The sequence below is a fragment of the Balaenoptera physalus genome (assembly GCF_965194825.1).
Source record: "Balaenoptera physalus genome assembly, chromosome: 7".
NCBI lineage: Eukaryota > Metazoa > Chordata > Mammalia > Artiodactyla > Balaenopteridae > Balaenoptera > Balaenoptera physalus.
In genome coordinates, this window is record NC_138886.1 from 26,142,739 (window position 1) to 26,168,880 (window position 26,142).

Sequence of the window (26,142 nt, forward strand, 5' to 3'; positions counted from 1 at the left end):
GGGGTCAGACGAGCCTGGGCTGAGATCCCAGCTGGGTTGCTTATTAGTCATTTGACCTTAGGTTAAGATGCTCAGTCTTTCTGAACCTGTTTTTTCTGTTGTTGTCAGGGATAACAGTAATACCTACCACTTAGGGTTTTGTGAAAATTCCATAAAATGACTCATTGGAAAGCACTTGGCACAGCACCTGGTACCTAATAAGCTCTCAGTAATAGTAACCATTGCTGTTGCCATGGATGTTGTCATTATTACCACCAATCCTCAAATGCTCATGTTCATTCCAGATGGTGCGCTTTCTGACCCCAATGAGGACAATATCTATATACTCTGATGCCTCTTTTAAAATAAATCATCTCTATAAATAAAGAGAAGAGCCTGTAAGTAACCAGTGACAGGCAATATGATGGATGGGTCATGGGGTCAGAGGACTGCGTTGACACACAGCTTCCCTGCTCACCGGTTGGGTGACTTTGGTTAAACTGCTTCAGCCCTCGTGGGCCCAGGGGACTCACCACTGGATTCAGGGTGGGGACAGCATGCACTACATCCTCCACGGTCCCCTCAGGAGAACCCGGGGGAGAAACTCCTTTCAGGTGCCAGCATCTCAGATTCCTGAACAAAACTTCAAAAGTCTAACAAACACTCTAAATCCAGTTGATTCCGTTTTTGTCTCTCCTACCGTGGGCCGCAGTCCCAGGGCCAAGACTGCAGCCCACTGCTACCAAACGCACAGCACCTCGTGGCAGACACCGAGTACCCAAACTCTAGGTGAGCTTTTTCATACTTCCCGTGAACTTTCAACTGCTTTCTCCTTATTCTGCGTTTGCCCCAGTCTTCTCATTTGTTTTTCATCCTACAGTTCTGCACGACTATTTTTAAGATACCTTAAATCCTCTGTGAAACGATCGTAAATAACTACACTAAATCAAAGAAAAAGTTTTTTCCAGCTTCAAGCTTCACATACATAAAACAGGACTACGGGTCACAGTACTGTCCCTCCCAGTGTGGCTGGACGATGAAGTAATAAGCGTGTGTGAGAAGCACCAGGTCAGGCGTGGCATGCTCCAGGCATTAAGCGTTTCTCTCTCTCTGCCTCCGTTTCTTGAATTCTCAGCTCAGGGAAGGAAAGTCATCAAGCGCATTAGGCATCAAGGCTCTGATCCCACCAGGCAGCAACATGGAAAAGAGAGAGAATCCACCGCCAAAGTGGGGTCTCACCGATGCTGTCTGCTCTACAGCAGCATGACTCCTGGCCTCGCCCCAAGCAGTGCGGGCACAGAGCCAGCGACACACACATGGGCCAGGGGACCGGAAGCCAGGTGACTGAGGTGGCACACCAGGAGGGACCACCAGGGCCAGGAATTCCTGCCTAAACGTTCCTGCGTGGCTTTCCCCAGCTTGCAGGCGGACGTCCTCGCCAGCCGGCATGTCACGTCTCATGAGCCTGCCCGGGGAGGAGGGGGACCTGGGGGTGCTGAAGGCTGAGTCTTCCACGGAGTTTGCAGCAGACGTGGGTGACATGTGACAAAACGTGCCGGCCAAAGGCAGCGGCTCTGGGGAAATGTTGGAAACTTTGAAAATGCCCCCTCCCCCCGCCCCCCGCGATGCCCAGCATTTCAGAGTAACATCTCAGCAGGGCAGCAGAAGACACTTGTTGCTTTTGAGTCTTTTTCTGGTATTTTCGGCAAATACCTAAAAGCTTTCCCAGGTTAGAGGTAAAGGAAGGAAGAGAGGCAGGAAGAGGAAGAAAAGAAGGGAGGGAGGGAGGCAGGGAGGAAGGAAGGAGAGATGGAAAGGTCAGTAGGTGGAAATAGCAAGTGAGACTGGCAACGGGTACTCGAGCCATCTTTTTCCATCCGCCTCTGGCTTGAATCTCTTCCGGATAAAGTAGGTTTTACATAAACATATTTTTCCTTCCAGCGCAGACGGGGCCTGTTGTTTAACTGTTTTGATTGGCCAGCAGTAAACTCCACTCAAAGAAAAAACAAAGAAGACCTAAAAGACGTACCCCAGCTTATCAGAGGGACCGACGTTTATGGACACCCAGTATGCACCCACATGGAACACACGGGACACTCAATACGCCACCTCAGAGGCAGACTCGTCACCTCTTTTTACGGAGGAGAGGGAGGTTAAACACAGGAGGCTTTAAAGCTAGAATTGAAACCCAAAGCCTATGGGTTTTCTAACATATATCAGGCCACTTTCAGTTTTAAGAATTTTCTCTCTCCATCCAGTTCAAGGGAGATTCCGTGTTCTGCTTTGGAAATCATCATTTTGGTCTTCGTCCAAAGAACTGCTTACAGCCACAGAGCTCCTTGCCCTCACCCACCCACTCTGCTTCTCATTCACTCCTTCCTTAGCAAGGCTGTGAGAGCGGAGGATTCAGGATATGAGAAAAATCCCTCTCAGGGGGAAGCCCCGCAGAACTGTTCACTGCGGAATCCATCACCTTCGTCTGCCTCCAGGTGAAGGAAATCCTCCCAGCTGGAAGATGTTTTCACCCTGTTGGCTGTCACTAGGATGATCGCTGTGATTTCTTGAGGGAGGTATGGTGAGGAGCAGGGGACCAGGCAAAGGTGCCGCTTCCACCTCGAGACGGCTTCCCTCTAACGCCACCCGAGCCACCTTCCCCCGCCCCGCACAAGAAAACCGAGCTTGGAAGGTTACCTCGGTGCAGCACGATGTGGTCAATCATGTTGCGTTTGTATTTGGTGTGATAGAGGCAGAGAGGGCAGCGAAGATCTTTGGGGCCCTCCTCGGGGACCGCCGAATGCCCGGCTTCCACGTGCATAGTAAAAGCAGATCTGGGAGGGAGGGGGGGAGAGAGGCGATGAGTATAACCGAGGAGCATCTCACTCACACCCCCTGCCAGCAACCCTACTGCAGAGACACTCCACCCGGGGGCCAAAACTACAGTGGTTCATCGTGTCTGCTGACCACAAGTTCCCTGGTCACTCGTGCCATAACTAAGCACTGTCATGCAGTGGTGACTTCTTTTTGGAAATTTTGCTACCTGGCTGGGCTCAGGCAGGGCTGAGTTTGAAAAGAAAGAAATAGACTCCTAATTTTATTCTTGAAAATTAGAAGTTGCCTGTTAAAACTATAAAACAAAATCCCGACGAGAATATATTTCTCATCGAGCTCAGAAGGAGAGGGACTGTTTTGAAGCTGGGAAGATTTATCAGCTGCCTCAGTGACTCTTCCCGGGGAACAGGGGAGGGCAGGTTTGTTAGGAAGTCAGGACGGTTGATGACCACGTAAAGGAAACTCAGAGCTGTTGTACCAGCTCGAAGGCGGAGGGTACCACTGCCTCCCCACTCCATCCTTTTCAAAACTTCAAAATTTACAAAGCCTTAAATGTCTCATAAAAATGGATGAAACCAAGAGTTTAATGGGCAAGGTCCCCTTCTTATTAACCCGAGTGCCTCTCTCCGGGGAAACATGTACACCTGTCAGTGGGCCCCTGTTATCTGGGTCCTTTTCGCCTTCTCTCACTTCTAAGGTCACATACATATTTATCTAAAAAACAACTGAACCACATTAATAGTCAGAGATGTAACACATTTTCCATTAAATCCCAGCAACTAAAATGTTGGTGGAAAAGAGACTTATTTTTCTATCAGTTCATGTTTTTTGGGGGGCATGAAGCCTACTCGCCAGCCTCTCTGTGTGGAGTGGGTATTGAAATACTGGAGTGACCTAAAGCCCAGGCCCTGACGCAGCAGGAGCAGATAATAGCTTTATATCTGAACCATAGCATTTAATATTATTATAAAAGCTTTCTATCTATGATACAATAACACTTATTAGTGTTTCCTTTGTGCCAAGCACTATGCTAAGTACTTTACGGCTTCATTTACGGTTCTTTTACTCCTCACAAGTGCCCTACGAGGTAGGTACTATTATTGTCTTTTTTTTTTTTTTTACAGATAAGGAACCAGAGACACAGAGAGGCTTAGTAACTTGTCCAAAGTCACACAGCCAGTTAAGTGGCAAAGCTGGAGTTCAAACCCAGGTAGTCAGGCTCCATATTCTACACTCGTAACCATGAACCTAAACAGTATCTCCCAGGATGAGATGAAATCACAGGAGTTTAGATTAAATGATAGGAAGCATTCCAATCTTTGTCATACACAGGAGCAAAGGTGACTCTGGATTATCTTTTTTTCTAGATGGGAACAATCTCTCTGCGATTGTTCAAGTTTAGTCTTCCCAGTGTGGAGTCTTGGTTCTCTGGGCGTCTTTCAAGAATATGATCTTAAGAAATAAGAATTCTCTACAAGGGTAGCAGGGGCGTCACTACTGCAGATGTTCTCTCTTGACTTTGACTTTGCTTCCAAGAAGATATATTTTTTTTCCCCCAAAGACAAATAAAATAAAAGGTGAGAGTGAGGGGGTGGTTTTCCAAAGGGCAAACACTCATTGTTTCACATACTGGCTCAGGGAAATCCTCTGCCATGATCTCACACTCCTTGGGCGCCCATTTCCTCTGATTTTTAAACTCATTTGTTCTGATATAGCTCTTCATCTCTTCCCCAAACCCCCAAAACAGTCTTCTGGAACTAGCCTCCTCTTGTGAAGACTGGACCCAACAACCCCTTCTTCATCCCACAGGCAGGGCCTCCCATGAGCTCCAGATAGGAGAGTGAAAGGGAAGAGTACAGTGAGGGGTGAAGCGGGTGCAGCCACCTTGTTTTTCAGGGCTGTTCTTCGTGCCACTTACTTAAAGCCTGTGTAAAAGGAGCAGTCTTTGCACTTGAAGAGCTTCTTCCCACCGTGCTTGTCCCTGTAGTGGCGCCTGATGCTCTGGATGTAGCCAGAGGAGAATTCACAGAATTCGCAGTGAAGAACGGCTTCCGTCTTCTGCTCAGTGACCCCCGCAGCTCCAGAAAGAGGCACGGGGCTCACACGGCTGTTGTTTCTCGCCAGAGCAGCGGATTGATAGTGGTTCAACTGCTGCTGAACATCTGGAGGCTCGGAGTAGGATGAATCTGTGGACAGACGGGGGAAGATGACACCAGACACAAAGAACACAGTGGAGGTTTGACACTTGAAAACCCCCAACATTAGTTTTGACTATTTTTTTTAAAGGGGTTGACTATGATCCCAGCTTTCATCTTCATTTACATTCTACAACGCATCTCTGGGGAAAGGCAGGTAGGGAGGAAGCGTCACTTCTTTTAATCTGACTTTGAGGGTTCACAGCATTTAAAAATAAAATTCTGAGGTTAAAGGTTTCAAAGTGAAGGAAGAAAGTAAACTGTTTTTTTAAAGGAAATTGCAGCGTGGCAACAGGCTGCCACAGAATACCCATCCTTGTAGGTGAGATAAATAAACCCGCACAATGTACACGGGCATCCACATGAGAAAGGAAAGTAGAAGATGCGATATCTCCTCCTTTGCAGCCCAGAATTATTCAAGCCAACCGGGGGTTGGGGGGGGAATTCTTTAACAGAAATGCTCACGCACATGGCACTCACAAATATAAAAATGTTTTATGCCTTCACTGTCAAGTGATTTAAATTTTAAAATATAAAAATCCAATAGTGTTCGTTCTCCAGGAATGGATGTTTAAAGCTTAGTCAGCATTAAGATGGAGATTTATTCATAAATCCCATTAAAATGAAATTCCAAACAAGTTTCCCTGAAAGGTATTTGAAAGTTTGCAATTCGGAGGAAAATGCTGGAAGTGACAGGCACAAATCTTAAGCCTGTGACGCTCCAATGTCATGTGGTGGGGAAATCTAATGTAGACGGGAGGTGGGAAAATCTCAGTTTCTTCCTTAAATAATAATTTTTTTTTAAGTTTTTTAAAAAGGAGAGAGAAAGTGAAAAGAAAAAAAGGTCTTGAACCTTTTCCCAACACGCCGCTCTGAATGTTGAGGTCAGGAATTCACCAACGTTATCACCACCATTGTCCTATATAACCTACGGCTGCCCATGAATGACACAAATGGCGTCTGTGAATCCCACACAGATGAATTTCAGTGTAACTTTCCTTGAAAAGAAAACAAAGGACTGTTTTCTTAAGCCTTTCAAAAAGCAGGGGGGGAAAACGGGACAGAAACTGTACCAGCCTCCTCCTGATTTGATGGACACCTAATTTTCCAAAGTGTGATTTCCCCAGGCGGGACACGCGGGGGCTCTGTAAAACCCATATTTGATGAGACTGGTACCATCCATCCCATCGGCCTCAGAGCAGGTCCCTTATTGTGGGGTCACCTCTTGTCTTCAAAATACTAAAATTCCTCCCCTTCTTGTTTTCTCCTCCCCTCCTCAATTCATATTCCTCAGGACTGAGGAAAAAAACCCTTCGGAAATTGTAAACAAACCTGCCACACACACACACACACACACACACACACACACACAAATAAAACAAAAGGAAACTCGAACAATATCTCCGAGCCTCCATGGGTTCATTACCAGGTGTAAACTGAAGACAAAGGAAGAAAGACATAACACAACTGAATTCATTTCACCCGATTCTTTTTATCTCCTTTTTCCTTATTCCTCGACCCTAGCCGATGAACCCACTCAGGATCACAATAATGCAATTGTCAACTTCTCATTCTTTCTTTCAACAGCAGGTTTGTTTACCATTTCATGGACTGTTTGAGATGTTTTCTGTTTAAGCTCTCAAGACTCGTTTCTGCTTCAGACACACGCACAATGAAGCACAAAGCACGCTCTGCCCACCTCTCCTGTTAACTGGGACTTGAGCTGCCGGGAAAGCACTGCCACGCCAGTACCCCGGCCAGCCCTGCCCTCTCGCCGGTGCTGGTCCCGGTTTGCTCTTAGCTCTACAGGAAAGAAATCCTGGGACCAGCAAGGCCGAAGTCAGGTCCGACTGCCCTGACCTGTCGACCAGCCACAGATCTCCCCAGAGACCAAAACAAAGGAACAGCCCATTTCTCAGTAAGCAGACACCACGGCCTCCAAGACTCAGACACAAGGCACCCGACAGCTCCAGTCCCTTTAAAACAAAATTACAACCCGGCTCCTAATCAGAAGACAAACCAGGTCAATGTGCCTCCCCTACCTTCTGCCACCCCCAACCTAGAGCACACGTAAGACTCTCTTGGATAAACTCCCCAAAGGGAGAGGGGTCCGACTCAACGCATTTTTCTTGTTTCTAGGGTCTATGGCATATCATTCCACCCATCTCAAACAACGCAGTCTCAGTTTTAGCACCGGTATTTCTATGTGATATGAAACTCGAAATAAAAATGCAAGAAGTCGTGGAGAGAGCATTCCAAGAAAGGACAGCTTATCACCCTTCACAAATGCAGTGTGAAAAGAACACCTGTAGGTACCCGTGTCATAAAATCCTTCTTTCCTGGTTAAAATCAGATGGACAGGTTTATTTACAGAAGGAAGCAAATCCCACCACTTAGGATACATTTGAAGTAACGCCCAGGTGATGACTTGTTGGGTCTTCTGAGAGCTGTACTGTCCTCTCTGGTGCCAAGACACACTCTTCCTCGCTCTCCCTTGGAGTTTGTGAATAATGTACAATTTCAGCACTTCAGGCACTAAAGCGACAAAGACGTGAGTGTGTCTGATTCCACTGATCCTAAAAAAGCCCACTTGCTGAGCTACATAAAATCCCAGTTGGTTCACGAGGCACAGCCAGAAAGAAGAGCAGAAGATGATGCTTGCCCAGGTTAGAAAGACACACAGATTCTTAGCAGTGAAGGGCATGTCACATACGTTAAAGATCATCATTAAGACTCTTTTCTTTCATTCCAAGCTTAAGAAAAAGAAAGGAAAACACTCTGTGCTTGCAGAGCCCGACCTGTGGTCATGGGAACATACAGCAGCTAAAGCACAGGAGTACAGGTTACACCTTCACCGCCTGAATGGTCTGGAATATCTACGATGGAGCCAACAGCAAAGAGGGCATTGGTCCATCCATTCTTAACCCATCCCTGAGATGTGCAGTCTCAGAAAAGAGTGTCGGTCTCTGACTTGTGACTTTATTTACGTGCAAAGTTTTGGAAATTAAATTATGATTTATAATTGCAGTTATAAAATAAATTTAGCTAAGTTATACGGAGCTATCCATTTTGTAAACTGTCTATAATAGGAAGATGATTTTATAAAAGCAAGATCATAACAGAACTGTAGAATGGATGGTCACAGCGCATCTAGGTAGGGGTTTGGAAGTTACTGAACAGTCAACAACGAATTCTCACCACTACGGTGTACGGCGTAGGTTCTCATGCCAATTTTACCGATGAGATGGCTGGGGCTGAGAATGGTTGACCACACAGCTACTGAGAGGCAGAGGTAGGATTGGAACAAAGATCTCTCTGACTCTAAAATCTGAAACTTGTCTATCAGGCATCTGACTCCATGGGTTGACCTCCGGGGTCCCGAGATGCAAGTCGGAAGAACATGCGAGAATATCTGAGTGTTTCATCAGCAAGAAACACACAGCAGATAAGAGAGAGAGAAGATGGCAGTAAGCCTGCAATAGCTGAGAAAGTAACATCAGACTAGGTAGAAATGATCACAAAGAGAAAAAAACATTAAACTGAATACCAAAGAAAACACTAAAACCAGCATTTCAGAGCACATGGGAAAAAAGAATCAACAAAGTAAGATTCCCAGGAAAGAAAAAGAATATCCAAAATTTCAAAATGCTTTATAAAAACAAAAAAAAGGGACCACTCAGGGGACATTTCTATAAGCACGCTACACAGGTAAGCACTGCAAATACCCAGCACCGGAGATGTGCCTGCCCAAATGGCATGCTTAAGTTAGATGCCAGATAAACTGCCCTCGAAAGGTAACGCTCTAACACTACTCAGGGGGGATTTGGCTGGGAAAAGAAAGGTACACGAATACAAATGGGAGATGGGTGTCTTCCGGTGGCTCTTGGACAGCTCAGGATTTCAAACCGGGGAAGGGCTGAGTTCCAGATGAGACCTCCTAGCCCTCTCATGCAGTCAGGTTCCTGGAGAAATGGGAAGTTTCTGGCTCTCATTCCAGCTGCCCAGAATTCCAGCCAAACCCAGGTAAGTATCCGTTCAAAGGGTTTTGTTTTCTTTTCTTTTCTTTTTTCTCCAGAGATTAGCCAGCACAGAAATAATCACTGGAAATCTATTTTCTAGCAAATGACAAATAAGTGAACTCTGGAAGAACAATAAACATGACAGAATGAAGCCCTCCTAAATATTCTGATCCAACAAAATATTCGACACTCTCTTCGTGTCCGGCCACAGGCAGGCTCTAGGGACTCAAAGTCAAAGAAGGTGCGAGGAAGGAATCCCCTGGCGGTCCAGTGGTTAGGACTCAGCGCTTTCACTGCTGGGGGCCCGGGTTCAATCCCTGGTCAGGGAACTAAGATCCCACAAGCCACATGGCACAGCCAAAAAAAAAAAAAAAAAAAGAAGAAGGTGCGAGGGATGCTTTCTAGGAGCCCAGATCTACTAGGAGAAACACAGAGTAAGCTGGCTATTATGAAGATATACGCCTGCTTCATGTCTAACACACTTACTCCACTGACTGAAGGAATAAAAGGGGCAAAGAGAACAAATGAACAGTAACAGGAGAGTTTAACTATTGCAAGATTAAGGAAGACACAGGGAAGAGTAAGAATCAATTGGGCAGTAAATTGTGGGAGCAGCAGAGAGGACAGCTGCCTTACACGCTGAGTGATCCGAAAAGGAAGCTGTACGAGAGGATCAATTCGCAATTTTCCGCAGCTCCGCAGAGAGGGTGCTAGTGAAGGTGAAAAAGTGGCAGCAGTACCTTGGTGCCAGCAACCACAGTTAATTATATCTGAGCTAGATTTTCATGCAGACTTGGGAGAGAGGCTCTTTGGTCAGGGCAAATCCAGTACCAGGAGAAAATAAGACAAAAGGATTTTAGGCAAGCAAATTTTAGAGGCGGCCAGGGGGGGCAAATGGTTAAATGACACCCATTCATTCGGCGAACATTTACTGAACATCTAAGTCAATGGGTGACCCTGTTCCGGAACAGTAGGACATGGTCCCTGCCCTCAAGCAACTCACTGTCTCAGACAGACGTGTAAATAACTGATTGTGATTCACTGCAAAGAAAAAAAAAAGTCTCAATGGAGGCACCTTATCTCCAAAGACCTAGTGGAGAAGAAGACAAAATCAGCAGTACCAGCAGTACTTGGTGACTGATGGAAGTAGGAGTGAGGGAGATGGAGGGAGGATGTCAAGAGAACCTTGAGTTTCATTAATAAACGTAATTAGTATTAGCTAGTGTGTTAATTAATGAAATCACTACCAGACGTGAAGCTACCTAAATGTTCAATTCACCACACCTCCACCTTAAGTCATAAATAGAAATTAAACAACTACATTCTTATCACAACAAAGTGACTTAATTCCTACAGGGAAAAGAAATAAAGATCAGAGGATGAGTCTGAGCAGAAAAATATGTACATCGGAAGGTGAGGGAGATCACATAAGGAAGGATTTAAAATCTTCAAGTCCTAAAATAGCAGAGAGTTCAAAATGATGCACAGATTGTAATTTTCTTCAGAAAAGCAGGTGATTTGGCAACTGAAGGTTGGTAGTATAAGAAACCAGAAACAGAATATTACCTGTAGATAATTTAACAACAAATATGGTAAATGCCCAAAGTATAGGGGTTGCGTTGGGACCCAAATATGCTGGAAATACTGCCCACTGCTCCTAGAAAAATTGAGAAAGGCACACCAACAATGACAAGAGAGCGGCTAAAGACATACTTTAGTTAACAGGCAGGAAGCTTTGGGAATGGCATCGACTCCTATCATACAATGGCTAAGAAACTCAGGCAAAGGACAAAAAGGGTCCAAGTCTTTCCATGTATGTGATAGCAACCCAGGTATCTGTTGGTGACGAGATAAGAGAATCCTCCTGCTTATCAGTGAGCTCAGACATGATCTGAGTCTTCACCCACAGCTGAAAAACTCTATGTCTGGCGGACGCCTTAAACTCAACATGCCGCACACGGCCACCATCTTTGCTCACGCATCTCCGTTGGCGTTCTGAATGTGAGTCAATGGCTCACCACTTCGTTCAAGCTCAAGCTGTGGGATTCCTCCTTCAGACTGTCAGATGTTTCCTGTGGCAGCACATTTCACCAGGTACCACATCCCAGAGACACATGTCATTTCTTACCTCCCATCATATTCCTCTCCAGGGCCCTGCCTACCTTTCCCACTGTTCATTCACGTCCTCGGATCCCATACGGGCAACTCTAACAACCTCCTAGCTGGTCTTCCTTCGTCCAAGATCTGTTCTCGTTTGGCCAGCATACATGTCATAGACATATAATGTACATCACTTACATGAGTATGATATGATTATGCCCCAGGGCTCAAGGATAAAGTCTACTCCTTGGTACATACAGCTCTACAGTCTGGTCTCAGCCCGTGTTTCCAGCCTCACTTTTGGCTAATTCCCAACTCCGTGCACTTTCTACATATCTCATCATTGGGAATCCTTGATCAAGGGCTCCCTGATGCTCTTCCTCTTCTTTATGCCTGGCAAATCCCTACCCATCCTTCAAAACCCAGCTGAAATGTCACCTACTCTGTGAGGCTTTCCCCCAACAATCCAGACAGAACTCTGTTCTCCTCTGTGTTTTGTCAACACACACACATAGTGATTTTCAACTGGATCTTATTATATTTCAGCTTATTTATATATGTTCTCTTAAGCAACCTCCACCAACAAATTCGGCCTTATCGCTCTATGCCTTTGACCTTAAAACATCCCATGGCAACAGGGTCCGGGCCGGTTGTTGGAGCACTCTGCAGCAGCCCCATCCACTTCTGCTTCCAGCAGTTGAGTTAATGCTAACAAAGATCAGTTTTATTTTCTCCCAAACTTCTTTGTAACTGTTATATTTATATTTGTCACTGAGCTTATTCAATTTAATTAATATTACCTAAAATGATGAAAGATGGGTATAAAAGTTGCCATTTCTATGAAAGCTACATTAAGTGCTTGGAAAAGATTTGAGAAAGTCAAGTTGCTAAAAAGAATTACTGTCAAATTACGTTTTGGCAAGATAAAAGATTGAGGAGAACATAAAAGTCTAGAAGGACTCTGCTCTAAGACTGTTCCACAAATGTCTAAATTATCATCCCACTTAAAAGAAACTGAAACTGGAAGTAGTATAGGTGATCACAGTTTATGCAAGAGAGAAAATGGGGAACTCCAATCACAAGACCCACACTCCAATACATAAGCTTGAAACCTACAGCACAATCTTGGTGAATGAATGCATTTTTTGAGTGAAAATAAAAAGCTTAAAGCATTTTCAAAAGGATTCCCTGCACTAAGAAATTTTCAAATATCACTGAGAAACTAGGTCTTGATTATATCAAATAAGTTTCAACTGTATCTATCTATATGTTTGACCCTATTTTATATTAATTCAGAAAATACTTATTGAGAGGCTTCTATGTGCCAGGCACTTCTAGGCATTTGGGATACATCAGTGAAAAAAACCCAGCAAGGATCCTTGCCCTCGTGGGGCTTACATTTTAGATTGACAGCAATAGTATCTTATGTGCTTTTACAGCCAGAGACTCATGGTCCTTTCATTCAAAAAAGTACTTAAGAAAATGTTTCCTGGATTGAATTTGTGAACAACTTTCTTAAATTCAATCCTGTACCTCTGTCTGTCTATCTCTCTGTTTTAAGTTACAAGAACTGTTTGTAGCATAGAGCTGTCAAGATGATTCACAGATTCAAGAGGTTTACTTATTTTAGAAGATTTCTTAGGTTCTATCTGAATTCCTTTGAAACTCAATTTCTTTCTCAAGATACCTGCTGTTCATTTCTTGCTATTAACAGGGAGCAGAATGTAGCATCCAGAACACGACCAACTTCAAATCACCAATTCAACTTTCCACGTATTTCCTTTGAAGACTCTCAGAAAGGTTCTCCAGATAGAACACTGGGCCATTCCAAAGGAAAACTGTATTAGAAACTAAGCTTTGGAACACAAGCCATTTCAACTCCTCCTGGATAGCGTCTAAAGGGGAACATAAATCTCTAAAGGCAGCCACGTTACTTTATTTCCTTCTTTTGATTATGCCTTGAAAACCTCCAGGCCAAGGACTCTGGCACCTCCTTGTCTTCTATCATCAGTAGAGTTCTCTGGCCTGGACGTACAAGATTATGACACAATGGCCAGGGGGGACAATGGGCACTGGATGACTATATATAGGAATTCTGGGCTTGGTTGTCATGGAGACAAACGGAAAAACAAACGCCTAATCCTGAAAATAAGGTTGAGGCCAAACTTGAAGGAAACACACACGGAAAACTTCCTGTCATTCTGATGAGTAAAAACAAAACCTTGAAATATGATCAGGGAAAACAAAACAAAACAAAAAGTTAGTCTTCAAAATGACAAAAACAGCAAAAAAAAAAAGAAAAGGGGCTGAGATTTAGCATTCCATCATCCTTAAATTCACTGAAAGGGTCTCTCAAAGGCCTTATTTGGCATGAAGCTTCATGTTCTCGTTTTCTCTATATTTTCGGGGGAATCCAGGCAAGTCTGACCTAAAGCAAAGAGAATTCCTGGACTTGCAATTCACTAGGTCCTATAATCGGGGACAAACCCATTTGTTTCTCTGTATCATTTTCCCCCAGTGGCATCATCATCTACCCAGTCAATAAAATCAGAACAAACCCTTGATTCATTTCTCTTTCGTCCTATACATTCAGTGAGTGAAAAAGCCCTATCGGTTCAACCTCCCAAGAAGCCCGTATCTGTGACCCACTCATGGTTCCACAGCCACTGTTTCTGTTCAGGCCCCTGCGGTTGCTTGTGTGAACTTGCATTGCAGGACGTTCCTAACTGGCTTTCTATCTTCAAGTTTCTTCTCCCCCTAAGATCCCTTTCTTTTCTAAAAGCAAATATGATCAAGGTATTCACGCCTTCTTACAAGAAAAATGTCCAAACTCTGAGTATCAGTACCCCGGCCCACCTTCATGTTCCCAGACCTACCCCGCTCCACACCCACACTGCTCCCACTCAGCGCTACTGCCACACGGAAGGTTCCTAACATTCACTCTGTGTGCTTTTTTTCGCTGCTGCTTTGTACATTCTTGCAATATCCTTCTTCGACTTCTCAGCCTGGCAAACTCATCTTTCAAAACTGAACTCCGTTCAAATTTACCATCACTGTGAAGATCTTCCCTGACCTTTCTAGATACACTTATTCAACTCCCCCCTTCAGGCTCTCCTGCTAGTACTCATGCTGCATGCAGGTTAATTTATTTTGCCTCCACCAGACTATGATCTCTTTGCAAGCAGGATATCTACCCATGCATCCATGCATGCACCCATCCATCCAACTATCCACCCATAACTTGCTTAAAGCTCATTATCTCCCAGAACTTAGTTCAGGGCCTGGCCCAAAAGAGGTGCTCAATGAACGTGTTATAAAGATCCAAAAAGAGTTCAAACTGGAAAAAGTGCTCTGGAAAACCCAGATTTAACAGGAAAATCCAATTAACCAAATGTCACTCTCTCCTTGAACACTGTGGTTAATAGAGCCGTCCCATTGAAACAGTGATCCACTTTTACTGAAACAAGCCTGGGTCTTTTTTGATTACCTGGAGAATGGCTTCTGAAACATTTGAGAATTTGAATGGCAGGAAATTCATGATCCATGACCATCCCAAGAAGTCACAGGCATAATTTCTGGCTTTCACCCTAAATCAGCAAAAAGTCTGAACTTTAAAACAGATGATATCAGGACACCTGGGAGCCACTTCGGATGAATCAGTATGAAACGCTCTCTCCTTTTTCGCACCCACTGGTAGGCACAGATCTGTGGTAGGCACAGATGTTCGTGAAATGCACAGGTGTAATGGTACCGTGTATTTAAGTGCACCATGACTTTGCTATAGTCAACACCTAAGGCCACGAAAATAGAGGCCTCTGCAATCCAGAAGGTATTCATGGATTACTTTCAGATTTTTAACACTGCATCCTCACTGTATGAAATGTTTTACCAATTTTCCTCCATCATGGATGCACTCTCCTCCCAGATATGTAGTGTAAGGCTATTCATTTTGCAAAAGGACTTGCGGCGGCTCAGAAAAGCAGAGATGGCTTCATGTCACCCAGCCAGTCAGTGGAGAAACAGGAACAGAACCCGGGGCTCCTGCATGCCCCAGTTTCGAAAACACGTTCTTTTTCTGCCACAGCCATTAGCAAATATCACAGGTATTCCTTCTGTACTAAATGGTATTTGTAACTCAAAGTGTGTGTTCTTAAAGATCCTCCTTGAAACCGGCTGGAAATTTGTCGCGAAGCAAATGAATGCATGGCGAAGGAGCCCTTTCCTAATGTTTTTCAGGAGGAAACTCTGGGTGGCATCCGCCATTGTTCACTGAGACGCTCTCACAATACCAAATGCAGAACTCACCTGCGACTCTGGAATTGCGTGACGAGGAAGTAATGCTTCCTGCTGTTCCTTTAGATCGTATAGATGTCTTTACCACACGGAAAATCCAACCAACAACGTGGAGTACAAAAGCCTCTTTTACGTCAGTGACTTGGCCGCAATAGTCGAGAGCTCGCTAGCAACTTCAGATGGTATGCAGAGCTCAAGGGCCACGGGCAAGGCCACCGTGCTTCCTCCTCAAGGCCTGACCAGAGGGAAGATACCTACAGACTTCAAGGAGGTGGTCACAGTGTCTAGCTTGTAACAAACAGTACAGGGAGAGCCCGCACAGGGAACGATGCAGAGATTTCTCAAAAGCTCAGCGAAGCAAGAGGAAAGAACACATCTGAGGAGAAGCGTATATATTTAGATACATGTTGAGCTCTAACTGACGGTATGGAAATCGGGTGAGGATAACGATGGCGGATCAAGAACAGGAACGAGCAGCCACACTTCAAAGCGCGCGGTTATTCTAAAATTGTCCCCCAGCAGCGGGAGTCTCTGAACCAACACACCCAGTGGGTTTCTTACCCATTTTTTTCCTTTTCTTTCCACCTCTTCCCATGCAGTGGAAGAAAATCCTGGCTCCGGGTAAAGCTGTGTTTTTAATAACATTAAAGCAGTAGGTTCTTCTCTTCGGACAGACACTCTTGCACCCACTCCAAATGCCCCCGCAGGAATATTGCTAGTGATGCTGGGCTCAGGTGCAGGGTGTAAACCTCCAAGAAGCAGAAGGACCAGGCAGTGAAATCCAGGCTCACCTTTCACTGGCTTAGCAGCTCTAGGTCATCAGGTATGTCAGGTGCTTTTGCACAAGTCTCTCACTGATCTTCACCATGACCTTATGACATGAGATGTGTTACTTCCCATTTTACAGATGGGGAAACCAAGGGAGCACCTGGAAAACAGCCAACTTCTCAGCGCCCCGGAGCATGCATGTGAGCCTCCTCGTAACCCTTGGGGACCCTCAATTAACCAGTCCTCTGGTTCCTCATTCGTAAAATGGAGACAGTGACACCCACGACCTCATAGGGTGCCGTGGAAACAGAGGAGAGCAGTGTGTAAAGTACAGCGTCTGGCACGGGGTTGGGGGGGGTGATTTAAGGGCCGCAGTTCCACAGCAATTAAAATCTGCATCATATATTTTGCACTAAACGACAAATTGCCTTTTAGTGTTTATGGAGTGTTTTCTATAGATGAAAGAATTTGGTCTCCTTCACTGGACTGCAGGACGGAGTGGAATGAGCATCTCTTACACTGCTCTAAACAGATGTAACTGACATTCACCCCAGCTCCAGGCACGTGGCAGGTGTTCGGCAGCTAGTTTGTGACTGACTGATTCTGGGCAAAGCCAACCGCACTGCCCCTTCTGGCAACAACTGGCTGGCTTACTCTCTAGGTGAGGATCGCTGCCATGGGGAGGGGACTGATCGAGGGGCTTGGATTCAGCTCAGAGGCAGGGCTCGACCCAAATAATACACCAAGTCACCCTCATTTTGTTAGACAACAAGGCACACAGAATGGTCACAAATCAACTTGCTATGAAAAGGCACATCAGAGCAAATTTAATTTCCAAGGTTTAGAGGCTTTCCTGGCAACCATTCTGGGGTCTATTTCCTCTTAAAGGTTTTTCAACATCACCTCCAGCTTTGAGCAAGGTCCCTGGGTAACCGATTGGTGGTGTGATCATCCCCATCATTAATGATGTTCTCCCAAACGCCCCTACCTGACACTGCCACCGCTGCCCTTTTCTCCCTGTTACCTTGTTTTCTTTCTCTTGATTGTACTTCTAACCACCTGATCTACAGTACATATGTATTGGTCGATTGGTTGGTTCTCCCCACTATCTGTGAGGGGTTTGTCTCAAACTTCTTAACTTGCATGGATGTTTGGATTTTATTTCATAACCAATGCGGGCATCTAAGTTTTCTTGGGGACTTCCGGCTCAGCTGGGCACGGAGTGTCTGTCCAAGACTCAGTATGAAAAATGTTAAGGGTCTGTGACAAAAGGCAGTCCTGCCATTGAACCACTACGCGTCTCGGCCTCTTGAGGGTCGTGGTCAGTGTGCAGCACCATGAACAGCAGCACTTAAGACTAGATTCGTTCACTTAAATAGCTCATTTGAGGGCCTATGCGTGCAAGGTAATTAGCCACGCTCTGGGGACTCAAAATAAAATGATGGCCTCTGCTGGGACTTCCCCGGCGGTCCAGTGGTTAAGACTCCTCACTCCCAAAGCAGGGGGCCCGGGTTCAATCCCTGGTCAGGGAACTAGATCCCGCATGCCACAACTAAGAGCCCGCATGCTGCAACTAAAAGATTCCGCACGCCACAACCAAAGATCCCGCGTATCTCAACAAAGACCCAGCACAGACAAATAAATAAATAATTAAAAAAAAAAAATGATATGCCCTTTAAAAGAAAAATGATGGCCTCTGCCTTCAAGAAGCTGGTCCTTATATGTGGAATCTAAAATATGACATAAATGAACTTATCTATGAAACAGAAACAGACTCACAGACATAGAGAACAGACTTGTGGTTGCCAAGGGGGGTGGGGTGGGAGAGGTATGGATGGGGAGTTTGGGATTAGCAGATGCAAACCATTACATATAGAATGGATAAACAACAAGGTTCTACTACAGCACAGGGAACTATATTCAATATCCTGGGATAAACCATAATGGAAAAGAATAAGAAAAAGAATGTGTATATACATAGGGAACTAAATCACTTTGCTGTACAGCAGAAATTAACACAACACTGACTGTAAATCAACTATAGTTCAATAAAAAAAAAGAAGTGGATGGTCTTGGGGGGGGGGGATGGAAAGTCAGACAGTTACAATAGAGTATGATCAGCTCTGAACTAAAGAGTGCCCAAAGATGTGAACAGAAAGGAGGTCCCTTAGCCAGGCAGGAAGAGTTAGGAAGATTCAAGTTTTCAAGGATGAGTAGGAATTAGCCAAGTGCATGGAATAAAGAGGAGGTGAGGTGAAAATAAGTGGAGGAGGACATTCCAGGAAGGAGGACTAGCAAGGCCTGGAGGGCGAGAGCAGGACCCTGTGCAGACAGGGCCTTCAGGACAGCTGCAGCGCAGGATGCAGCAGGAAGAAGGGGTGAGGAGTGACCCCGAGAGAAAGAGGGGCCCAAATATCAGCTTTCCATGCTGAGCTTGAATCTACTCTGAAGGCAGAGCAGACAGCCACTGGAGGGTCTGAAGTAGGAACCAGGTGAGATAAAGGCTTTGCATTTGTACCTTTTCTATGTCTATAGATTGCACCCAGAGCCCTGCCCCATCTCTCAGATAGGGAAGGCAGCTTGGCATAAATGCATTCCCACCATGAGAGAAAACCAACCAGCAGCACGTTCCTTACTGATGAGGGATAGCAGCAGCTGCCTATGACTCCATGCTTTGTGTTGTCAAGTAGAAAACACCAATGTAGTAACTCTTCCCCTCTGGATTTTACTAGCAGGTTGGAATTGTTCATTTGAAATTTCATTCCTACTGTTTCAACTGAACACATTACATTTACACCTGGAATACATTATGGTCCTACTTACTACCTATGGGAAGGAAAACTGGAAACCCAGGAGGCTACCTTTTCTGCTCCCTACCAACTCTTCATGTGCAAGAAAATACCAAGGAAGCACAGGAAACCAAGTGGTATGTCCACATGTTGGCAAACACCAAAAATACGTAGGCATCAGCCAAGATCTTGTGGTCTGTTGTTCAAATACAGCGTCTCAGTAACATCCAAAATGTTTCTAAATCTCTATTGTACTCCTTAATTTTAACACCCATGTGTCAACCCAAGGACACTTAATACATATTTCTTGGACTCAGACTCAACTCAATGGTCAAAATACTATTTTGTAAAGTGATTCGATATTCTCCTGGATTCATTAGTGTTTCATAAATGGTTTTATAAATGGTTTGTTTCATCATAACAAATATTATATCTACTACATGTTAGGTATTTGACAGATACCAAGACCATCAGAGCTCACATTTCGAGAGCTCTCCGGTTCTTACGGGAGATTATTGAAACACACATGAAAATGAGTGCATGCTCAAAGAACAGAGCCAATGCCCACAGGCATTTCTACCTGTTGTGAGCGGAGAGCCTGCAAGACACTGTGGGTCTGGAGTCAGAAAAAAAATCCAAATCTTGACTTACTGCTTTAAACCACCGTCATGATTATCTACAGAACACAACTTTCATTTTACATTTATAGGACATCTACTCTAGAAAGTGATGTCCAGAATATAATATGCCAGGTGTTTAGAATAGAAAGATGGGCAGTGGGCAGGACAAAAACCCTGTCTCTGATGAGCTCCCTTTCTGGTAGTATCATGGAGTTGGCAGAATGGACCACATGTCCCCCGGGGAGGTCAGCCACGGCACCGTGGGGTTTCAGAGGAGGGAGAGCTGACTCACGTCGGGCATCACGGGAAACACCATGGAAGCGAAACGTGCACCTGGCTTTGAAGGACAAGCAGGGTCTGGATATGTGGAAGCAGAGGCAGGGAGGGGCAGCTGGGGGATGGGCACGGAGAATGCTGCGAGTGGGAATTTTTTTTTAATAGGCCAGGTAGAGCTGCTCGAGGTTCTCGAATAGGAGAATGATATAACTCTCAACCTTGCTCAGAGTGGACTGAAGGGAGGAGTGTGCAGGTGGGGTGGCTATGGTAATGGTTTGGGTAAGAGACGGGGAGGGGGGGGAAGGAAGGGGTGGGTGTGAGAGGAAGTAAGGAGACGGAAACCACAGGACTGGGTAGGCAACTGATGGGATGTGGGTCCAAGGAGACCTGGATACGCGGTAGATTCTAGCTGGGTACCAAGAGCCCTGGCAGAGGGGCAGGCCTGGGAGGAAGTTAATGAGTTCTATTTTAGAACCTCTGCGGTGGAGGCTGAGTGGGACATCCAGGTGGAGAAAGTGAAGGGCAGATGGAAAAGACGGTCTGGGGCTTAACCTGATTATGGCTGGACGTGGAGATTTTGGTGGCATCCTCAGAAAAGTGAGAGCTGGTTCCGTGTGTTCGTGAAGGGGGAGAGCGCAGAGGAGAGGACTGAGGACCAGACCGGGGTCTACGTGATGGCGGCTGTCGGCGAAAACAGGGTAAAGAGAAGGCATCATCAGAGAGGCCAGCGGAGAGCCTGAAACATACAGTAGGACCCAAACCACAGGAGGAGAGCTTCCCCGGGAGGAAGGTCAGCAGTTTTAAATGCCACGGACACAGAAAGAAGGATGAGGCAAGAGCAGAGGCCGTGCACTTGTTTGTCTGGAGTTGCTGCCCACCTCTGTAAAAGCCATGTCATTAGCACGCTAGGGCCAAAGTCACACGGCAAAGGATTCCAGAGAGGGCGGGGAGGAGAGGAGGCGGCGGCAGGTGTAAACAAGGGAGGAATAACGCTTTCCCAGAGAGAATGTCTCTGGGGTTAGCCAGCAGGTCACTTCATGAGTGGTTTCAATAAAATGCTGAAGGCAGAACACAGACTCCAGCAGTTTGAGAAGAGAACGAGTGGTGAGCAAGAGTTAAGTTGGGAGTATTGGTTCTTTTCAAGAGATTTGGAGGCTAAGATTGCAACTGCGGGAAATACCGCGGAAGTTCTTACCCAAGAATGGTTTTAATATTCAAAACACAGAGCACTTTCCCAGGGTTCATAGCGTTCCCTTTTCTAGACTCTCCAAGGGAACAATTACACATCTGAGAACTAAGATTTAGGGAGACGGTGTGACATCGTAGACAGAGCTGTGGAGTTAGGCCGACTCCACCCTCCTCCAACCCTGCCACCAGGTAGTAACTGTGACCTTTCTTAAGACTATTTTCTTCCTTCCAGAAACAGCAGGAAGCTGGTTACGGAAGTTCCTATTTTATGGAATTGTTGTGTGGATTAAACCAATGTTCGTAAAGTATTTAATAGACGTGCAATAAATGATAGTTATCATTAATTTAAAATATATATTGATTAATGCCAATAATAATAATGTCTAACTTTGGGACTTATCACTGCATTACACCCACTGATTAGGACATCAAGTGCAAAGGAGTTTCTTGTGTGGGTGGTTTCCATTAAGCCCCAAAGTCCAAAGAAATTTAAATCAACAGGACTCCAGATTAAGCACCACTTTCCAAACACTGAATTATTTTAGACTCCCAAGAAACAGTTCATGATGTTAAGAGATTTCATTCAGCTTCCAAGGCAAGATGTGAAAGTTTTTTTCCTTTTCCATTAAAAAAAAAAAATCCTCATCAATCTCTGGTTGTTGACAAATTATCATAAATTGACAAGAAATTTGCTTCTACTATGCCACTTTAATACTAAGATTTCTACAGTAATTTAGAATGTGAAAGTATTTTCACTATGTTATCTCATTTTATCCACAAAATAACCCCCAAAAGTAGGCATCATTATCGTCTTACGTATACGAAATCGTGGCGGGTCAATGATCTATCTCAGCCCGCACGTGTGCGACGGAGGCGGTCAGGCCCTCTGCCTGAGGCCGCACACGCTGGATGGTCCACGGCCTCCAATGTGGGTGGTACTTTCTGGATTTGGACCTCAAACTCGGGTGTCCAACATCCCCGAGCAGACTCTTAAGGAAAGATGATCTATGTAGATAACTGGTGTTGGAACGATCATTTGCTCCTCATTTCCACTAGCTCCAGCTGGGTTAAAATGGGTCCTCCTGGCATCTGCTCAATCAAAATGCACCCAGCGATACACAGGAAGAGTCACGCTCCACGCCAGTACTGCAGTGCGACTCTAAAATTACACTGGACAAAAAAAATCGTCCTGAGTTGGGAAAGAGGTTCCACGGAACCCTCGCATGCTTCACCGGAGTGGCAGCGCCTGAGGGGTGCCACGGCCACCAGACGCCCTGGAGCAGGACCTCTCGTGTCTCACATGCTGCTGACCTATTGCTGTTCATCACCTTCACACGGCTTCGGGAGACAGGAAGCCCAGGGGCCACAGGAGAGATGCTCCACGTGGTCCACAGGGAGAGTCTGGGGCTGCAGGGCTCCGTGCTGCTTAACTTTATATGGCTTTATGTCACCAGCTCAAGCACGGTCACTCCTTTTACTGGGATGATGGTGACTAGTATAAAAACCACCAATTTACTCAGTATATTATGAAAGCTGTTTTCTCACGCACTGTTTTTGCCATCTCGCCATTTAGAAAATGGTACTGAATTAAATAAATAAAATCTTAAACCCGCCCTTGACTTAACACAGAACTACCATCCCTCCATCCCATAGTTCTCAAACACTCTTTTCTGCCCTGGCAACACACAGTGGGTGGACATCTATGTAGCCTACTTTCTTCCCTAGGGATACTGTGATTTAGATAATATCCCAGAAAATTAGAGAAGGCAGAACTGTAGTGAAAAGTACTGGGATAGAGGCACATAATAATGAAGTCACTGAAAAAAAATGAAGAGAAAAAAAATTCTATCCTGTATATTAACATTGAACTTAATCATTTTTTAGACAATTGTTTTTTTCCAGTCTTTCATTATATAGGTAACATAACCAAGATGCAAAAGTACACTGTAAATGTATCAGCAAAAATGGTCTTATTTTATTGTTAACAATATATAGAATTTACTGATTTTAATGTGTTAGTTGGGAAGTTTACTTACACTTTACTGCCTGCCTTTAATTGAGTTATGACAATTGTTCCTTCTAACAGACGTGCTGGTGGCATTATTCTTGTTTGCATTCAAGTTAGATGTGGATTTCTTCATCTTTCCTTCTCTGTATTCCTAACTAAAAACTTACCCATGGGCAACATTTTAAAATACTGTTAAATCAGAGTAACAGGAAAATCACAACTCACAAGTACAATATAATAATTTGTGATACCACAGCTATTAACTCTCTAGCTCCTCATTCCATTTATTCACTGTTAGCTTTGGGACAGACAAGGTAAACACTGCAGCTATCTGCAACTTCTACCACCTTGGTTGTGACTCCATGCCTGCCTCTTTCACTCAAGAAAGTACCTTGGAATACTTATAAGTAAACTGATGTTATAGAGGGATAAATCTGAATAAGCTCAAATTTATTTTTAAAAATAAATTGATAATTTCAAAAAGATACATGCACCCCTATGTTCATAGCAGCACTATTCACAATAGCCAAGACATGGCAGCAACCTAAATGTCCATCAACAGATGAATGGATAAAGAAGATGCGGTATATTTATACAATGGAATACTACTCAGCCATAAAAAGAATGAAATAATGCCATTTGCAGCAACATGGATGCAACTAGAGATTATCAAACTAAGTGAAGTAAGTCAGAAAGAGAAAGACAAATACCAAATCACTTATATGTGGAAGCTAAAATATGACACAGGGACCTCCCTGGCAGTCCAGTGGTTAAAACTCTGTGCTTCCAATGCAGGGACGCAGGTTCGATCCCCGGTTGGGGAACTAATATCCCATGTGCCGCGCACAGTGTGGCCAAAAAGTACAAAAAAAAAAAAATTAAATTTAAAAAACAAAAAAAATAAAATAAAATACAACACAAATGAACTTATCTATGAAATAAAAACAGATTCACAGACATAGAGAACAGACTTGTGGTTGCCAAGGGGCAGGGGGTTGGGGGAGGGACGGAGTGGGAGGTGGGGGTCAGCAGATGTAAGCTGTTATATACAGAACGGATAAACAAGGTCCTACTGCACAGCAAAGGGAACTATATTCAACATCCTGTGATAAACCATAGTGGAAAAGAATATAAAAAAAGAATGTGTATCTATGCATAAGTGAATCACTCTGCTGTACAGCAGAAATTAATGCAGCCTTGTAAATCAACCATACTTCAATATAAAAAAAAAAAGTAAATCAGATTTGTGGTTAATAAAGATAACCTTGAAAACAGATTGGGAAAGCTTGAGATTAGAGCCAGGAAGACCGGTGGAAATCAGAGGAAGTGCAAGGTGAGGGTTATTCAGGGTTGGGGTCTGGCAGGTTGGAAACCAGAGAAGGACAAAGGAGGCAGAGACACGAGCATGTAGGAGAAAGCCCCTTTGAAATGGCTAAGCCTAGGATCTGGGTTGGCTAGACAAGGGATCGGTAGTGGTCAGAGAGAATGTACGGGTTTGAGATGCTGGAAGTAGAGTGGCTATGGTGAGTCCAGCCACAGATGAAGGGTGGTGGAACACAGTCAGGAAGACGGTGAATCTCTCCAACTGAAGAAACCAAACATTCACTGAGTCATGACCACTGAGTCTAGTATACTGAAATTCCAGAGCACGATGGTCACGGCTGGGGTAAAAAGGCAGGCTGTGAGCCTGGCACTGAGTTCACTGAGGAAGCTGAAGGAACATTCCAGAAGATAAGAAGGAAATAAGCAGAGAGCAGACACTTGAAAAGTGAAGGAAACAAAAATGTTCTCAACAGGTAGCAGCAAGTAAGGACTGCACTCACTCTTCTTCTTGGCTGCTTGGAGGAAAGGGATTAGTCACTTTGGTCGCGGAGAGTTGAGAGGGAGATGGCGTTGCCATGGGGGGTGGGCAAAGCTAGTTAACTGGAGGAGGGAGGTGTGACCAAGGAAACATGCAGCATCATGGTGCACACAGCACAATTCCACTGGCTTTTTCCAAACATCGTGTGACACAGCTGAGCTCGCAGTCACTAAAATTCCCAGGCTTTTTCACACATAAACTACTGTTTTGTCTGTCTGTTTTCCTTGTGTGTGGTTGATTCTGCCGCCCTAATTCACATCAAGAAATATTTATTGAATGGCCTGCCAAGTGCTAAGACTCTGAAATAGTCCTTGACCTCAGAGAGCACACAGTTTAGCTGTGGAGACAGATATGATAACCGACAATTATAAGAATATTTGGCAAGTCTAGTAATGGAAGTGAATACAAAGGTCAGAAGCTACCCAACATGTTTTATATTTATTCCCTAACAAAATCTCATTTTCAGCTCATTACTCTGAACAGTCTAGACAGTCTGTAATCTTGATTTTGTCATTTAACTATGGACCATTTGCCAGTATTTCAAATGTATTAAGTCTTAAGCAGTAGGAAGAGAGACTTTACTTAAGTAATTTTTTAGAAGGTGAATGAGCCTTTAAAGTGAAATAAACGAGTGAAATTTTGATTGGCGAAACCTCAAAGGCCTTATATAATTCTGAGACTCCCATCTTAAACACATATATCACATTCACACAAAAATTCTTGAAGCCTTCAAGTACTCAATGTTTATGATTTGAAGGGGAATCATTTTTGTTGGTTTGTTTTGAGATATGGACCCTCACATTTTAAAACGATGGTGAGTCAAATAGTGATAGAATCTTCCAAGTAAAGACAAAAACATGGAAAAAAAAGTAGTTTGTATATTGTGGTCCCAGTTTTGGAAAAAAATTAAAATAACAAAACAGAGGCTGTTTGTATATGCAAAGAAGAAACATCTAGATGATTCTACAGCAGACTGTTATTAAATTCTTTTGGGTGCAGAGAGGCTGGCACTATGGGTGACCCTCACATTTTATGTTATGTACTGCCATAAAGCTGTTCTTTAATCCTAAGTAGGTATTACTCTTGTCATCAGGAGGAAAAATCTATGCAGACATCTTCAAAAGGGATAACTACCTCCCATGACTAGTTTTAATGCACATTCATTCTTGAAGACTTACAGGTATCAGCATCAGGCACCCATAGCTCCAAAGTACCCT

General features: G+C 44.4%; 1 protein-coding gene and 1 long non-coding RNA gene across 10 annotated transcripts in view; both read right to left on the reverse strand.

Annotated features, from left to right (window-relative positions):
• Positions 1-26,142, reverse strand: part of LOC309665087 — a 230,806-nt gene that overhangs the window by 98,035 nt on the left and 106,629 nt on the right. The window lies entirely within an intron of this gene.
• The window catches only part of ZNF462 (zinc finger protein 462), a 147,229-nt gene that overhangs the window by 31,862 nt on the left and 89,225 nt on the right, over positions 1-26,142 (reverse strand). For all 9 annotated transcript variants that reach the window (XR_014266179.1, XR_014266180.1, XM_082471162.1 and 6 more), the window contains exons 8-9: positions 4,727-4,994; positions 2,671-2,807 (exon numbers count right to left, since the gene is read on the reverse strand). Coding sequence is in view for 7 of the 9 variants with exons in the window: in XM_082471162.1 (XP_082327288.1) it covers positions 2,671-2,807; positions 4,727-4,994 (405 nt within the window). In the remaining 2 variants the exon portion in view is untranslated. The remainder of the gene's footprint in view (positions 1-2,670; positions 2,808-4,726; positions 4,995-26,142) is intronic.